Consider the following 18,765-nt stretch of genomic DNA (forward strand, 5'->3'; position numbering starts at 1 on the left):
ATAAACTTGTACTACTGTAGTAGGTGTGGGCTTCGTATCTATCTTGGCCACAATAATGCGTTCACTATGCTGTTTGTAGTAGCTTACCCGCATTCCTATTTTCCTATTCATTATTAAACCTACTCCTGCATTACCCCTATTTGATTTTGTGTTTATAACCCTGTAATCACCTGACCAGAAGTCTTGTTCCTCCTGCCACCGAACTTCACTAATTCCCACTATATCTAACTTTAACCTATCCATTTCCCTTTTTAAATTTTCTAACCTACCTGCCCGATTAAGGGATCTGACATTCCACGCTCCGATCCGTAGAACGCCAGTTTTCTTTCTCCTGATAACGACATCCTCCTGAGTAGTCCCCGCCCGGAGATCCGAATGGGGGACTATTTTACCTCCGGAATATTTTACCCAAGAGGATGCCATCATCATTTAATCATACAGTAAAGCTGCATGTCCTCGGGAAAAATTACGGCTGTAGTTTCCCCTTGCTTTCAGCCGTTCGCAGTACCAGCACAGCAACGCCGTTTTGGTTAATGTTGCAAGGCCAGATCAGTCAATCATCCAGACTGTTGCCCCTGCAACTACTGAAAAGGCTGCTGCCCCTCTTCAGGAACCACACGTTTGTCTGGCCTCTCAACAGATACCCCTCCGTTGTGGTTGCACCTACGGTACGGCCATCTGTATCGCTGAGGCACGCAAGCCTCCCCACCAACGGCAAGGTCCATGGTTCATGGGGGGGTTCATTCCATGGAAGGTTGAAATAAAGATAGCATTCCTGTCTACCAGCGGCAGCACAGTCATTGTTTTTGTAAAAGGCATTCTTGCTGCTCCAATGCTCCATCTCAGCAAATGGCTTATCTACCTGAAATGTACGACAAACATTCATTGTTGTCAATACTATCATTTGACTTTTAGAGATTAATTAATACAGCCCATTTTTCTGCTGCATTCTCTATTTACATAAGTTTGTCTTTATTGCATCTGGAAGAACAAACCAAAACTGTTGATAGACAGTTAAATATTTTCGAAAAAGTTGTGCATTATTTTTCAGGTTTCATTTTTAATAGACTTCCAACAGAAACTGAAATTTTGACTGTATTCTGCAGGTAACATACTTTATTTTTACTGTCATCTTCTCAGATTTTAAATGTTTTTGTTTGCTTTCTGTAATGCATTGTTCCTTGATAGCTCATATGAGCTGGCCATGCATAAGTGAATTTGACCTGACTGGCCACGGATGTTTCAATCGGATTCTTGGATACTTGCAGTCCCTGCCTGTGTGTTAGTGGAGGCATGGCCTTAATACCATACCTGCAGTTCTCAGGACTGATGGTACAGCCTTGTAGCAGGTCCGCACATGTGCGGACCCTGCGACAGACCACAATGCTCTGGGGACTTCTGCCCACACACCGATTTCCATCGCTCTTCCAGCACGCGAGTGTCTCATTTATTTGCTCCATTTTATTACAGTGCCTTTCCTTTCCTTTTCTTTTTAGTACGTCTGCAATTATGGTGAAGGAGTGGGCCAATGACCACATAGAAAAACTTATTGAATTGTACCATGAAAGGCCTTATTTATGGAAAATGACCCCTGAACATAACACTAAAAAATATAAAAAATAGGGCATAGAAAGAGATTCTTGACAAACTTTTAGTAGATATTCCAAATGAGGACCAAGCTGTAATAAAAAGAAGATACAGAATTTGAGATCCACATACTTTGAGGCCTCTGAAAGAAGTAGGAAAGGGGAAGACGAACTGCACAAACCGTCACCGTGGTGAGTGCCAATAGAAAGTTTCTTATACTGCATTGATTTTTGTACAGTGTTATGCATATCTTACATCATTTATCTTACAGGTATTATGAGTTATTGCATTTTACAAAATACCAGGAACACTCTCTTCCAAGCTTATCAAAGCTTGGAAGTTCTCAGGGGAGTGCTGACAATTCTGACTGCAGTGTGGAAAGAAACGAAGAGAACTTTGATGTTGATGTTAATGAGCCAATTGCAGATAGTGGAAATGAAGGAAGTAGGACACAGAACAAGACAGAAAAACATGAACAGGTAGTGAGTATTCCATTAGAGTCAGTTTATTTCTGAAATACTACATCATGCCTACAAATTTACTTTACATCTTCAACCTCCTTAAACTACAGGCATTCTTTAAGGTAGCTTTTTAATAATTAACACATAGGAAAGTGCAAAGTTAAACTTTTCTTTCGTTTATCATTTCATCCTGCCAAGACACTTTTCCTTTATTATTGTAAAAAAGCAGGTACTGCTCTCAATTTTTTTATAGCATCTGAAGCACGTAATTGAGCTATGGTGCAGGACTGCAGTGGTGCTAAATATTCATTTTCATTGTTAGCCCTCCTCAAACAAAACTCTACTCAATGAGTGACTGTATCTTGTCAGTCAAGAACCTGAGGGTTGCAGTGTGCAGTGCTCAAATACATCAAAAAGTTATTCAAAGTGCACACTGCCATAACAACATATTTAATCTTTTGAGGTTCAGTGCTAATGCTTGTGTACAAAACCTAGACACCTTTGCCCAAAATCATTTTCAGCATTTCGCACAAGTGATAAGGTGTAGTTGAAAATAAATCTTCCATTATGTTTCACTGAGCATATGGTTTCAAAACATTGATATGCAAAGCAAATGCCATATCTCCTAAAAATGGAAAGTTTAATCCTTTATCTGTCTTGTTGTTGTTTGGAAAATTTAATGCTCCTGATTGTTAAGCATTCATAAAACGTCATAGCTTCAGTGGCATTTCCTTATGATATTCTTTCCATTTTTCTCATGACAACAAATATAAACTAATAGTCAGCACTAATAATAGCCATCAAAACAATATTATAAAACTTCTTATAATTGTAGTACATTACTTCACTGTTTCTCGCTTTCACAATTCTTATGTGTTTCCTATCAGTGAATCCTCCACAATTTATCACCTGCCATTTCTTCATGAAATTATGTTCCATTTTTTTCCGTTTTTTGTGTTGTCTCATTGTCACTGTAGGCTTGTACCATGGGAAGCAAGGAGAGGATGTTATTTGGTGGCTGCTATCCTTTTCTGTAACACAAACTGCTTGCATGTGTTAATAGAGTTTCTTATTTACACAAACAAAGAGCTGTGTAACTTAAGCTCCCTTGTGCTGTGGTACAAGGTCTTCCATAATAGCCCACATTAGCTTCACTGATGGTGAAGTACAATTCCACTGTATACACTTGTCTGGTCGCTAGGTGCTGACTGACTCTGAGCTAACTGCGACTGCGTCTCCCTCTGGGCTGCAACTGATGTCTTGACTCGTTGACTCACTGGATGGCTGGCTGGGTCCTATGGTCCGCTGTGACGATCTAAATACTAGTGGCCGAGAGGGCATTGGCAGTGCGTTGTTTGCCAGTCTGTTGTTGGCCTCTCTCCTGACAGACTCACTTGCTCCAGTGCCTAAAATCGATCTTCTCGCATCCCCTTTGCCGCCTGGTGTGCTGGCACCAGCTTACGCCACCACACTGTTCATTTTTTATATGAGGCAGCTGAAATAAGAAATGCGTCCAAAAGTATGTTCTGTAGACTCGTGCAGATCTATTATTTTGTTTTCCAGTTTTTCAAAGCACAACAAATGAAGTAGAAGCGAACTGAAGTGATAGAGACAAACTTCGCCACATTCATGAGAGCATGCGCTGTGGCCCACAGCTCTCAGTTATCAAGCATGGATGACGGCAATGTTCTGGGAAACTACGTTTCACCAAAATTGTGTAAAATGGATTCAGGAATCAACTCGCAGACAACACAGATCTATATGAAAGACCAGCTGTGAAAAAGTTTTAAGTTTCCTTGCGTCCCAAATATCCACAACTCTCTCAGTGCATCTTACGAATCATCCCACACTGATTAGTCAACTTCTTTGTCAATATATAGTGACTCAAGTTTTGGGCAGCAGTAAAAAACATTATTCTATTACCAAAATTTTTGTTCTCTTTTTGTCGTTTTGTTGTGTTAAAATTGGTACAAAATTAGTTATTTTAAAATTGTTCTACATTCATGCAGAATTTGGTTAATACTGGGTGGTTATAATTAATGTGCAACTAATCACAGAGGTCCAGTGTGGGTTGTAATTATTGCATGGTAGTGAAGCTTGGTAGATATGCTAATGCAGTAATGCAGAACTGATTTATGCTGGGGAAAAAGGAAAAAAGTTCAAATTTTGGCCACCAGGTGCATATCTATTGGGTTTGGGTGATTTGGAGGAGGGGACCAAACAGTGAGGTCATCGATTGCATGCATATCTGTCACTGTGCAGTGTTTGTATGACCGTACAACATCCCTGCTGTCATTTGACGAGCCGTAATGTGAGTGAACAGTACAGATATCAAGAATACAGTCTGTGTGCTGTTAATGAAACTGTTGAGAGAGTATTGCCAATTGAAAGGTCTGAGTAGAGACCCAATGTCATTAAGTCATTTAAAGAAGTTTATAATGAAATTCAAGAACACTGGGGGAGCTTGGTGTGGCACCTGGACGGGGAAGGTGTCATATCCCAGTGGAAGTTATTGACGAGTTTGCTGTTGCTGTAACTGACCGTGCAGAACGTGCCCCAGGTAGTGCTAGTGCTCATGCAGTCTCATGAGAATTGTCCATCCCACAGTCAACAGTATGAGAAGTTTTGTGGCCTATTTTACATTGATACCCATACAACATCCAGACAGTGCAGCAGCTGAAATCTCACGAATCACAGCAACATTCTGAACCTGGTCTTTGGTTTCTGGAACAGATCAAAGATGATGACATGTGGCCAGGAAGTATTCTGTGGAGTGACAAGACTCATTTTACACTACAGGATGCAGTGAATACACAGAACTGACAAATTTGGGGTACTGTTAAACCACACGTTGTGCAGGAAGAGCCATTGCACTCACCATGTGTGACAGTGTGATGTGGATTCACAAACACATTTATTCTTATTCCATTCTTCTTTTAAGAGAATACAGCCAGAGGGCCTGTCAGATGTACCTTGATGGCTGCATGTGATCGAGACCTTATACAGTAGGCAATTCCTGCTTTGGAAGAGTGCAACTGTGTGGAAACCTCGGTTTTCATACAAGATGAGTCAGCACCTGATGTCACTCACCCAGTGAAAGATCTGCTTGATGCAACCTTCCACAAACGTGCTATATCCAGAAGTTTTCCAGAGGCACAGAGTGCAAGATCGCCTGATCTAAATCCACGTGACTTTTGGCTCTGGTGATACCTTAAAGAAAATATTCACCAAGGACACATTTGGTTTGTACCGGATTTGAAGACCGGTGTACAGAAGCGCATTGCTCATAGTCCACCGGAAGTGCTGTGACCAACTGTTGATAATGTCATTTTACAAATGACAGGATGCTGCAATGTCTCCAGTGCTCATATTGAAAAAATTGTCAGCACCAGTTTATAATGAAATAAACATTATACTTTTCTCACTTGTTTGGTCTTTTCTGCATACATCCCATTCATAAACCATTACACATAGAAACATTCCTATACATGTTTCTTGCACTGACAGCACCAGATTTGCATCTGGTGGCCAAAACTGGGACTAATTTCTTTTCAGCACTAATCAGTTCCACATTATTGCATCCGATTGTCTACCGAGTTTTGCTGCCATACAATATTTGCAGCCCACACTGGACCTTAGTGATAGCTGCACTCAATATAACGACCAAAACTTTCCTCTTTGAAAATGCATCGTTCGTCTTTACTTATATCGTTATATGTATGTTCACTGTTTAATAAAGATACACTCTGGTTTCTAAATTTTATTGCTATGTCTGTACACTTACCTTAATGTATTTTTCTTCAAGGTCTCGTGAATGATGCGACATGTTTTGGGAATCACATATCCCAATGTCTGTGCTGCAGTCCTTGTTTTTAATTTTAAATCATCAATACTCCACCTGGTAACTAAATATCCAAGTGCGTGGGCAGTCTTTGTTCTGGTAAAATGCTTTACATTCATTAGTGTCAGCACAGGGCTCATCACTTCTAAAAATAAACAAAATAGCAATAAAGTACAATTAGCTGGTTTTGCTGCTATATGTCAAGTACTTAGTGCTAACAAAATTTGAAAGAATTAACTGAGAAGTGTGTGAGAATTATACTGGCTCATTCTTAACCCCAGAGCAGACGTGCCATTTCGCATAACACAAGAGGGCGCGCTGCACACTTTCTTCCCATGTAAAAAACAGCTATCTCTGTTACCAAGCTAAACATGTATGAACAAAATCACAGTTTTTAATAGTTTAATTAAAAAGTGAGAAAATAGTTATATTATGTGAGCTAAATCACTGTTTAATTAACAATAATAAAATAAACTCTTCCTTATATAACTCTGTTACTTACATGTGTTACCGCACCGTAATGACCCACTGAAAACACTGAACAGGGTAGTTGCATCATATCCTTCCTCCAGACTCCCAGACAAGAAAAAAAAATAGTGTATTCAGATGATTTCATTCCAATGAAATGATTTAAAAGTCAGTGTTACACAGAATATTAATGAGGTCAGCTCTGAAAATATTTTATGGCTACTTGCAAGATGCCATTTGTCTTCCAAAATATTAAAAATATACCTTACCCCCCCCCCCCCCCCCCAAGTCTAGGCCTCTCCCTACCAACTATGGCATGGGTACCATTGCTCTGGATTGCTGTGCTTGCACCACACCCTGGATTTGCAGATAAATCATGAAAATTGCTAATTTGTGCCACACACAAAGGGATTCGGCCTATGGGCAGGGGGCTATATTTGATGGGCGAGGTCTACACGGTAGTGGAATATGATAGGCCTCAGATTGGCAGGCTGCAGATCTGCCAGATACCTGCGGAACTGGCCCGCGGTTCTGGCCTGTCACAGAAATCCACTCATCTGTGGCCAGCTATCAGTTATGGTCCTGTAGAACCTGATGGATTAAATTAAGTTGAAAAGTGGTAGCACTGTTTGCTTATTGATTTTTCTTATGCAGTAGGGTATTTGACTGTTGTCTAGTATTCATTTTAAATGGTTAATTATGTCATTTTATGCTTATAATATTCTATTTTTCCTCATGAATTCCAGTATTTTTCATTAAAAAAAAGGAAATAAAGAAAAATTGAAATGAAATTAAAGAATTTGAAAGCCCACTAAATGCACTATTTTAGTCATGTGATGCCTGTGATATCACTGACTAGCATGCTGCTCCAACTGTCGTAAAGTTCATACACAGTGATATTTGATTTTGAAATTTACGTTTTGGAAAATGTGGTAGCAAATGATGTGTAGCACCACATTTACAAACATATCTATAAAACCCCTGAAAGAGTGTTATTCAGTGTTCCAAATAATGAGAATATGTGTAAAGTGTCGTTGCTGCTTGCTCGTAGAGATCCAAATGAGATAGTGATCACTATGTGTGTTTATTTCTGTGATGATCATTCTGATGTAAGTAAATTCTCCATAGAAACACAATGTCGTTTGTAGTGTAATGGGCAATATGCTGGGCTGCTAATGTAATGCTTGCGAGATTCATCGTGATCAGAAGCAAGTTTTTCCTACATAATACTGCTGCTTTCTTAAGTTAACTTTATTCATTAAACAGTTATGTAAGAACTTTAAATTCGGTATCATATTACTTTTAATATCAATTTTCGTTTTTTAGCTTTATTTTACAACTGATAAATTTGAGGTGAATCACAAAGATGCTGTTAAGAAACTGTATTTCATGCCCAATATAGTTGTTATTCTGAAAAACTGGAGAAACCATTTGACAATTTCCGATCACATCATCCTTCTCAAATAATTCATTGGAGACAACAATTTGCTGCTTCCACCTGTCTCTATTGAGCCTGTTATATAGCTGTGTGATTTTGACAAAGAGAAAAACTGAACATTTGGAACCTACAAGGAAGTGTATTAGACCATTAAAGTAAAATGAAAGTTGGTCCTGCTTAAACACTTTTAAATCTCTATATTGTTTCAGTAGCAGTTAAGTATGCATTAGAACAACAGATACTTTAAGATTCTGCTGCATCACCTGAGTATTCTATGAACATAATTTTGAAGTGGTTTAAAGTAATGACCTGGAGGAACAGAAAAACTGCAATGTGTAAAGCTGTTGAAAGCAAACACAATGATGCTCTGCTGCTCCTTGAGTGTTGTTATGTTGTCTGAATATCTGAAAATTGAGAAAAAAGATACATACAAGAAAGTAGTAGTTCTGACAACAACTACAGAAATTAACAATCAGAATTATTTTTTGAATGAAAAAAAATACACTGTGTTTTATTGTGTAGGCTTTTACAAGTTGCCCTGGAAAACATTTTCAGCATTGACGAACACATAATCCAGTTCCAGATTCCCTCAGTTGTAGGACGATTCTGTGACTTATTGCTGTGTGACAGTGCATTCGTCCTAGTCACCATACAATGCAGTTTCCAGGCTTCGTATTTCCAAAACATAAAAATCTGTGTTCTTTTTGAAGAACAAAGAGACCATGCATAAACTTTCAGAAAATTTTAGAGGTTCAGTGTCAGCCTTCATAAAATTCCTTTTCTTTGCTTCGTAATAGTTGTAAATGGATTTCCATCACTAAATAACTAAACTGTTTGCGGAAAAAGTGCAGAAAACGTCAGCTAACACTTCCGTAACACATGTATAGCTTTGTCTCAGTCCTAGCTTGTGATGTCATCAGAGCTACATCCAATAACATAGCATTTTTGATCACATGACCAAATCTTGATATTTAATTTTTTTAAGCTATAATTACATAAAATAAGATATTTTGTGAGAATACAGATCAGAAATGCTATTTGAGTGTTATAATCATTCAGAATAAGAACAATCTGAACCATATTTTTAACATAGGAAAACAGTTGGGGAAACAGATGATAATGACAGTGCCCTCTGTGAAGTGACATCAGACTGTTAAGGTTTGGGGGGGGGGGGTCTCACATGCAGCTTAGAACAGCTACATCTTTCCAAGAGCACAACTACCAACTGTTACGCAGTGACATTTTTTTGCGCTGTTACTAATCTGCAGTGTATCTCTCTACCTTATAGGGGGATTCCCCAACTTATTGCATGTGGATAAATTCATTGTAATTACTACACATTTCTACTGATGCAATGTACACAGAAAAACAACAAAGTAGCAGTAATCAGGTTGATTCAAACGTCATGTCCCTTGCGACAAAGTCTACATTGATGATTTAGAAGTCTTGACCCATAAGTCAGTCGAATTCAGGGGTATGTCAGGAACGATTATTTGAAGCAAAGGAGTCTAGTAAGCATAGGCTCTAAAATACCTTAAGAGCTGTGAGCATTTCTTCATCTTCGATACTGCAAAACACATCCTTTCTAGTAAACAATTGCTCCTACCTTTTAAGTTATGAATTGTAGAGCCATTGTTTACTACACTTTTGCTTCAGATGATCGCTCCTGTTATATTTCTGAACATGACGTTGTCCTATAGGTCAAGAGTATTGAAACCCCAATTTAGAATTTGTTTTGTGGGATATGACATTTGGATCACCCTGTAGCATCAGTAAATACAATAAACGGTATTAGCAAAATAAAACGACATTTAATAAAGCTGTATTAGCTGTGTACATTGGCAGTGTAGTTACATTACAAGATTTCCAGGCAAAAGTGGCTTCATGTCAGGGACAGAGTCCCTTTTCACAACTTGTTGGAAAACTCCAAACACGTTACGAAATTCACTCACCTTTGAAAAAAGCATTAAGGAAAGATCAGCCCATTGACCCATTCTCTTCAGGCAGGACAAAGCTTCCTCCCCCCATACTGGAAACAGTTCCTGACTCACACATCATACATAGTAAACGCTCACAGATGCAAACAGGAAATGATGTTACAGAGTGTGCGATGTGTTTGATAACCAATGAGAAAGCAGCAGACTGGTGATTGAAGCTAATTACCTCGTGTCTCTATCATAAGACAGTTGTATGATGTGCAATGTACTTTTAAAAATAATAATAATTAGGTCGTGCAGCATTTATAGACCAAATATGAAAAATCCTCACTTTGGTGGTAGCAGCTCAATGCATAACACAAACACATCGCCAAACAGCATTTTTATCCGAAAAAATGTCAGAGAGTAAGAATATTTTGTCAACATCATCAAAGGTTTTAGTTGCTGAATGGATTTTTTTTAATGATATTAGTCTCCAGTTCATGTGCTTGACTGTTGATTATTTCATATTTGAACACTATTTAACTCTGTTAATTAATATTGCTGCTCTCAGGCAGAACTGAATTCCAGTAACCAGTGCGTGAGCGCTAAGAACCCTAAGGTGCTTTAACTGACTGTGTTACTTGTTCTTGCACATAAAGTGGATACTCAGGATTGGTATTGCCTATATTTGTATTGCAATATTTTTTCATCAGAGTAAATTACTGTCTTAAATGTATGTACCTTCACAATAATTGGTTCACATATTTCTTTTGTTACAGCCAAGAGTGCAAGCAGGAATGGGATGCAGAGGATGTTGTGGAAAGCGGTGATACAGGTATTGTCTACTTGATGCCGTTTGTCCATTTGCTGTTACCTATGAAATGTGTAGGAACTCTTACGGGCATTCTAATTACCTGACTGAGTCTAAACCATTGGTAACAAAGAATACTTGAAAGTGATGAATATAAAGTCATGGGAAATAAAAGTTAAATCAACACTTACAGATGAAAGCTTAATAGTAAATTTTCAATAATGTGTTTGGAACGCAGGAGGAATAGGGATAGGTAGGGGATCTGTGCTGTGAGTCATCGAAAGTCACTAGCAGATGTCCTTGCACTTAATTTATGCCTTAACAAGTCTATACATTGATATTATTAATGGAATCTGCCTATTCCAAATTCCTGCTGAACTGAACATTGTTTGACCCCAGGCTTTACGGTATACTTGTCTCATAAGGATGTAATAGGGTCACTAAAGGCCTCAGTACCATGCACCCACAGACATATGACCAGTCCCCCAGGAGGCTCGCCCTTTTGGTGGGTTTGTGCTTTGCTACCATGGGGTCCCAGCCTTTGCAGCATTCTTTCCCTTCTGTGCTGCATGCCTATCCTCTTGCTATTCTTTTTCCCGTCCCTTTGGGAACATATCTAGGGTGTTATTGGGAATGTTCTGTGTTGTCTGCCGCTGACGTAAGAACAGTCTCACTTTTGTTTTTCGCTCCCTTTTCCTTTCTGTGTTTCCCTTCTTCTCTCATTCCTCTGCTTTGGCATTTGAGGGTCCTTGTTTTCTTCTTCTTCCTCCCTGTCCGCTCCTGAAGGGCTGCCCACGCATCTGATGCATAACAGGTGACTGGGTAACGCGTAATTGCCTGCCCTGGGTCGACAGGTAGGGTATGCACGTTCCCTCTGGTACTGGCCAGTCCCAGGGAGGGCTGATTGCCTTAGCTGCAACCTTCCCAAATTGCTGATTGGTCCCTGTGTCAGGTATTTGGTAGGTGTGACCTGAGGTGTGAACAGTCACCTAAGGCAGGTGCACCCCCTTGTGAAGGGGCCCCCCAGTTGGAAGGAGCATGCCATCGGAGACGCTGGCAATCGTGGGGGATTTTCTCACAATGAGTCAATCATATTCCCAGTCAATGTCTATGAAACGTAAACATAATGAGGCCAATCATTCAGAGACTCTTCCTGCTGCACCATGGTTCCTCGTGGTCTCACATACTGAAGACAGTCAGTCCTTCGCCACGGTAAATCCGTTTATTATTCAGAAAGGTGTTGATGCAATTGCTGACCCTGTGAAATCCTGCTCTTGTTTACAGAATGGCGCTTTGCTTTTGGAGACTACTTGTGACTCTCAAGCACAAAAACTGCTTACTGCCTCGCTTCTCCATGGCTACCTTGTTCATGCCCATAGAACTTTGAATTCTTCCTGTGGTGTAATTTATACTAGGCTGCTTGACCCTCTAACTGAAGCTGAAATCCAATCTTACCCCTCTGATCATGTAGTGAAAAAGGTAGATTCCTCCTTCGTGCCCACCCGCACTCTTTTCTCACCTTTGATACAGTGGTGCTTCCGTCTAAGATCAAAGTGGGCCATGAAATTATCACAGTCCAGCTGTACATTCTGAACCCAATGCGCTGCTATCAGTGTCATTTCAACCACACTAGAACGACTTGCTGAAACCCAGCCAAATGTGTAACCTGTGGTTGGGATGCACATGAGTGCGATTGTCTGCCTCCTTTTCCCCACTGTATCTACTGCAGTGGCAGCCATGCCACCTCCTTTCGGGATTGTCCCGTGTATGTTGATGAGCGGGCTGTCAAAGAGATCTAGGTAAAGGGAAAAGTGTGTTATCCAGTCGCTCACAAGTTACCGGCTAGTCGCAAACCCTGTGTTCTCCTGTCTGGCACCTACAGTTCTGTTCTTGTTACCCCTCGCTCCATGAAGGACAGGCTACGCAGACATGTGACCTCTGATTCAGCTCATAGGTTGTGAAATCACCCAGTGTCAAGGTTGCGACATCCCCCTGTCCAGCTGTGCAACAAGCCATCAGACTCTCACCTCAAGGGCCGAAGTCACCATCTACACAACCAGTAGGCCGGACAGGACAGAAGGAGTACTCCCGTGAAGACTTCCTCTATCCCTCTAGCCAAACAACGCCCGAGTCTTCCTCTAAGCAGAAAGGCTCAAAGAAGTCCACCAAAGGCAAACAGTCTTCTTCTTCGCCAACTCAAATATCCTCTTCAACGGTGTCGCCACGTGATGCCTTAGCCCAGCTGGCCTCCGTGTTGTCAGTGCACACCACCAACCATTTTTCAGCGTTGGACTCCACAGACCAACCGCGCAACCAAGCTGATGCTTCTGTGGACCCCATGGAGCAGGATCCTTCTGGTTCTGTGCCTTGTAGTAGCAAATCTTTACTGGCTGTCACTCTGCAGCCCCCGAGGTGACACCCCTACATCTGTTCCTGATCATGACTCTCGTGCAATGCAACATTTGCGGGCTTCAGTCTCTCAAAGAGTATTTATGGCTGCTTTTAGCATCGTAGCATCCCCTTGTGCTCTCCATTCAGGAAACGAAATTTCGCCCTCACAATTGCTTTGAGCTTACACATTTATTATCGATTGGTTTTGCCCTTCCCCCTGAGGTTGGCATTCAATTTCATGGTGGCATCACTCTACTCATATGGGATAACATACGTAGTCAGTCCATCTCCCTGACTACCCATCTTCATGCTGTTGCAGTTTGCCTTTTCCTTACCGACCAGACTTTTTTCCTCTGTACCATTTATGTCACTCCATCATTCGATGTCACCAGGGCAGACTTCCTTTAACGTATTGGGCAGTTATCTCTCTCATTTTTGCTACTCTGTGACTAATGCTTATCATCCCCTTTGGAGTTCTCCCTGGACCTGTCAGAGGGGTGCCCTGTAATCAACTTATCTTCTTCTGCCCTAACACTGGAGCACCCACTTTCCTTTCTGACTCCTCACACACCTGTTCCCATTTAGACATATCCTTCTGCACTGCTCAGCTTGCTCATTGTCTTGAGAGGTCCACTCTTTCTGACACCTACTCGAGCGACCATGTCCCCTGTGCTATCCATTTGCTGACTCCTACGCTACTAAGGCTGACTGGCAGTTTTACTCCTCCATGGTGACCTTCGAAGAACACATTTTCCCCATTTGTGATGACTACGTGGAATATCTCACAAACATTATCCTTACTGCTGCAGAACGTTCCCTACCTCACACTTCCTCTATACCACAAAGTGTCCCAGTCCTGTGGTGGACTGAGGCATGCCGCGATGCAATTCGCGCACTGACATGGGCTCTCTACATTTTTAACAGTCATCCTACGATGGCAAACTGCATTCATTATAAACAGATGCATGCAAAGTGTCGAGGCATTCTTCGGGATAGCGAAAGAGCTAGCTGGATTTCATTCACTAGTTCTTTTAACAGTTCTACCCCTTCCTCTGTCATGTGGGCCAATCTCCGGTGGCTGTCTGGAACCAAGATCCATTCCCCAATTTCCGGCCTGACAGCAGACAATGTCATCGTGGACCGTATTGCTATCTCAAACACCTTGGGCCACTATTTTGCAGAAGTTTCGAGCTCTTACCACTATCAGCCTGCTTTCCTCCATCAGAAATGAGTGGAGTAGGCTTAGGCAATACCCTTCTCTTCTCTGAAACGTGAGTATACAGTGCCACCTTTACTATGAGGAAGCAAGATCATGCTCTCAGTTCATCCTCACCCTCCACCCCAGGGCTAGATGCCAAGATGCCATCCACATTCAGATGTTGCAGCACCTTTCCCTTGCGGGCAAGCACTTTTTGCTTAACACGTACAACCGCATCTGGGCCGCACGCACATTTCCCGGACGCTGGTGTGAAGCCACCACCGTCATACCCATACCTAAGCCCAGTAAGTACAAATACCTTCCTTCTAGCTACTGCCCCATCTCTCTTACTAGCTGTGTTTACAAGGTGACGGAATGTATGATTCATGCCCGGTTGGTATGGTGGCTCAAGTCTCGCAATTTACTGATGAATGCACAGTGTGGATTACGAGAGTGGCATTCTGCAGTTGACCATCTCACTACCTTATCTGCCCATGTCATGAATGGTTTTCTGCGGAAATCCCAGATTGTGGCTGTGTTTTTCGATTTGGAGAAGGCCTATGATACCTGCTAGAGAACTGGTATCCTCCATACTCTTTACACGTGGGGCTTCCGTGACTGCCTGCCCTGTTTCCTTCAGGCATTTTTAAAAGACCAAGTTTTCAATGTGCGTGTTGGTGCTGCCTTGTCAGACACCTTTAACCAGCAAAACGGTGTGCCCCAGTGTTTCGTCCTGAGGGTTGCCCTCTTTGTATTGCCATTAACCCTATAATGGCCTGTCTCCTGCCAGGCATCTCCAACTCCCTTTTTGTTGACGATTTTTGCCTTCTATTGCAGTTCTCCACAGACCTGTCTCACTAAGTGGCATCTTCAATGATGTCTTAATCATCTTTACTCCTGGAGCATTGACAGTGACTCACATTTCCACTGACAAAACAGTTTGTATGAATTTCTGGCAACGCAATTGGTATCTCCCCCCTTCCTTCCTACTTCCATCTGTTGTCCGCCTTAAACAATGTCCAGTCCAAGTAATTAATAAGCAGTTTATAAAGATCTGAGAGGAGCAAAGATCACAATAAACTTTCTAGTTTACTTAGCACGTTGAGTTGAGGTGGCTCCAGTTCTTCATCTCTAAGGGTCTCAATCTTGAATCTGAAAATCTCACATCAGGTCCTCATAGTTGGTTTGAACTAAATAAATCTCAAGATTGTTGTTGCAGCCTTTTTTTTATGTAATTATATTTTCTCACATTTTAGTACATCATATAGTATTTTGATTTTTCACGTTAATTATGTTGTTTGCATAAGAATACAAAAATATGTCCAATCTCATCAGAGACCAGCTTATGACCTCCACTCAGAACTAGTTCTTATCTGTTGTTGTTGTTGTTGTTGTTGTTGTGGTCTTCAGTCCTGAGACTGGTTTGATGCAGCTCTCCATGCTACTCTATCCTGTGCAGGCTTCTTCATCTCCCAGTACCTACTGCAACCTACATCCTTCTGAATCTACTTAGTGTAGTCATCTCTTGGTCTCCCTCCACGATTTTTACCCTCTACGCTGCCCTCCAATACTAAATTGGTGATCCCTTGATGCCTCAGAACATGTCCTACCAACCGATCCCTTCTTCTGGTCAAGTTGTGCCACAAACTTCTCTACTCCCCAATCCGATTCAATACGTCCTCATTAGTTATGTGATCTACCCATCTAATCTTCAGCATTCTTCTGTAGCACCACATTTTGAAAGCTCCTACTCTCTTCTTGTCCAAACTATTCATCGTCCATGATTCACTTCCATACATGGATACACTCCATACAAATAATTTCAGAAATGACTTCCTGACACTTAAATCTATACTCGATGTTAACAAATTTCTCTTCTTCAGAAACGCTTTCCTTGCCTTTGCCAGTCTACATTTTATATCCTCTCTACTTCGACCACATCAGTTATTTTGCTCCCCAAATAGCAAAACTCCTTTACTATTTTAAGTGTCTCACTTCCTAATCTAATTCCCTCAGCATCACTCGACTTAATTCGACTACATTCCATTATCCTTGTTTTGCATTTGTTGATGATCATCTTATATCCTCCCTTCAAGACACTATCCATTCCGTTCAACTGCTCTTCCAAGTCCTTTACTGTCTCTGACAGAATTACAATATCATTGGCGAACCTCAAAGTTTTTATTTCATCTCCATGGACTTTAATGTCTACTCAGAATTTTTCTTTTGTTTCCTTCACTGCTTGCTCAATATACAGATTGAACAACATTGGGGAGAGACTACAGCCCTGTCTCACTCCCTTCCCAACCACTGCCTCCCTTTCATGTCCCTCGACTCTTATAACTGCCATCTGGTTTCTGTACAAATTGTAAATAGCCTTTCGCTCCCTGTATTTTACCCCTGCCACCTTTAGAATTTGAAAAAGAGTATTCCAGTCAACATTGTCAAAAGCTTTCTCTAAGTCTACAAATGCTAGAAACGTAGGTTTGCCCTTCCTTAGTCTAGCTTCTAAGATAAGTCGTAGGGTCAGTATTGCCTCACGTGTTCCAACATTTCTACGGAATCCAAACTGATCTTCCCTGAGGTCAGATTCTACTAGTTTTTCCATTCGTCTGTAAAGAATTCGCGTTAGTATTTTGCAGCTGTGACTTATTAAACTGATAGTTCGGTAATTTTCACATCTGTCAACACCTGCTTTCTTTGGGATTGGAATTATTATATTCTTCTTGAAGTCTGAGGGTATTTCGCCTGTCTCATACATCTTGCTCACCAGATGGTAGAGTTTTGTCAGTACTGGCTCTCCCAAGGCCGTCAGTAGTTCCAATGGAATGTTGTCTACTCCGGGGGCCTTGTTTAGACTCATCTTCATCTACATCCTCTTCCATTTCAATAATATTGTCCTCAAGTACATCACCCTTGTATAGACCCTCTATATACTCCTTCCACCTTTCTGCTTCCCCTTCTTTGCTTAGAACTGGGTTTCCATCTGAGCTCTTAATATTCATACAAGTGGTCCTCTTTTTCTCCAAAGGTCTCTTTAATCTTCCTGTAGGCAGTATCTATCTTACCCCTAGCGATATAAGCCTCTACATCCTTACATTTGGCCTCTAGCCATCCCTGCTTAGCCATTTTGTACTTCCTGTCGATCTCATTTTTGAGACGTTTGTATTCCTTTTTGCCTGCTTCATTTACTGCATTTTTATATTTTCTCCTTTCATCAATTAAATTCAATATTTCTTCTGTTACCCAAGGATTTCTACTAGCCCTCGTCTTTTTACCTACTTGATCCTCTGCTGCCTTCACTACTTCATCCCTCAAAGCTACCCAGTCTTCTTCTATTGTATTTCTTTCCCCCATTCCTGTCAGTTGCTCCCTTATGCTCTCCTTGAAACTCTGTACAACCTCTGGTTCTTTTACTTTATCCAGGTCCCATATCCTTAAATTCCCACCTTTTTGCAGTTTCTTCAGTTTTAATCTACAGGTCATAACCAATAGATTGTGCTCAGAGTCCACATCTGCCCCTGGAAATGTCTTACAATTTAAAACCTGGTTCCTAAATCTCTGTCGTACCACTATATAATCTATCTGAAACCTGTCAGTATCTCCAGGCTTCTTCCATGTTTACAGCCTTCTTTTATTATTCTTGAACCAAATGTTAGTTATGATTAAGTTGTGCTCTGTGCAAAATTCTACCATGCGGCTTCCTCTTTCATTTCTTAGCCCCAGTCCGTATTCACCTACTACGTTTCCTTCTCTCCCTTTTCCTACTACCGAATTCCAGTCACCCATGACTATTAAATTTTCATCTCCCTTCACTGTCTGAATAATTTCTTTAATTTGATCATACATTTCTTCAATTTCTTCGTCATCTGCAGAGCTAGTTGGCATATGAACTTGTACTACAGTAGTAGGCGTGGGCTTCGTATCTATCTTGGCCACAATAATGCGTTCACTTATCTATTATAACATCGAAACTAAAATATTTTATAAAGTAATTCCTCTTCATAAATTTTAGATTGAAATATAACATAATGTGAAAGTTTTCAGAAAAGCGAGTGAGATAATGTTGACCTGTTCAAAATTGGAAAAATAATACTGGTAGCTACAACTACTGTCGAGGAAAAGTAATACTAAAGGAGGATGTCTTGTTACATAGAGAAACAAGAAAATCTGAAAACGAAAATGCTAAGGCTCAGTCTAGATATAGTGGAGGTCAGTGAAGTGGAACAGAAAGAAGTGAAGGATTTCTGGCCAGATGAGTATAGGCTAACGTCAACAGCAGCAGAAAATAGTGTAATGGGAGTAGGATTCATTATGAATAGGAGGGTAGGACAGGGAGTGAGTTAATGTGACCAGTTCAGTGGTGGGTTGTTCTCATCAAAATCAACAGCAAACCAACACAGACAGCAACAGTTCAGTTGTACTTGCCAACGTTGCAAGCAGAACATGGAGAAATAGAGAAAGTATATGAAGATATTGAAAGTGCAACTTGGTGTGTAAAGGGAGATGAAAATCTAGTAATCATGGAGGTTGGATTGTGGTTGTAAGGGAAGTACTAGAAGAAAGGGTTACAGAAGAGAATGGGCTGGGTAGTAGGAATGAGAGAGAAGAAAGGCTAATTAAGTTCTGCAATAAATTTCCGCTACTAATA

At 40.9% G+C, this 18,765-nt stretch overlaps 1 protein-coding gene across 5 annotated transcripts in view; it reads left to right on the forward strand.

Annotated features, from left to right (window-relative positions):
* The window catches only part of LOC126291674 (gastrula zinc finger protein XlCGF57.1-like), a 109,488-nt gene that overhangs the window by 42,990 nt on the left and 47,733 nt on the right, over window positions 1–18,765 (forward strand). The window contains exons 2-4 of one of the 5 annotated variants that reach the window (XM_049985257.1): window positions 1,497–1,778; window positions 1,859–2,069; window positions 10,494–10,549. In XM_049985257.1, the coding sequence (XP_049841214.1) occupies window positions 1,864–2,069; window positions 10,494–10,549 (262 nt within the window). In that variant the 5' untranslated portion in view covers window positions 1,497–1,778; window positions 1,859–1,863. Of the gene's footprint in view, window positions 1–1,496; window positions 1,779–1,840; window positions 2,070–10,493; window positions 10,550–18,765 lie in introns of those variants that run through there. The other 4 variants (XM_049985259.1, XM_049985260.1, XM_049985258.1 and 1 more) reach the window with 4 other exon arrangements.

The sequence above is a fragment of the Schistocerca gregaria genome, chromosome 9 (assembly GCF_023897955.1).
Source record: "Schistocerca gregaria isolate iqSchGreg1 chromosome 9, iqSchGreg1.2, whole genome shotgun sequence".
Lineage (NCBI taxonomy): Eukaryota > Metazoa > Arthropoda > Insecta > Orthoptera > Acrididae > Schistocerca > Schistocerca gregaria.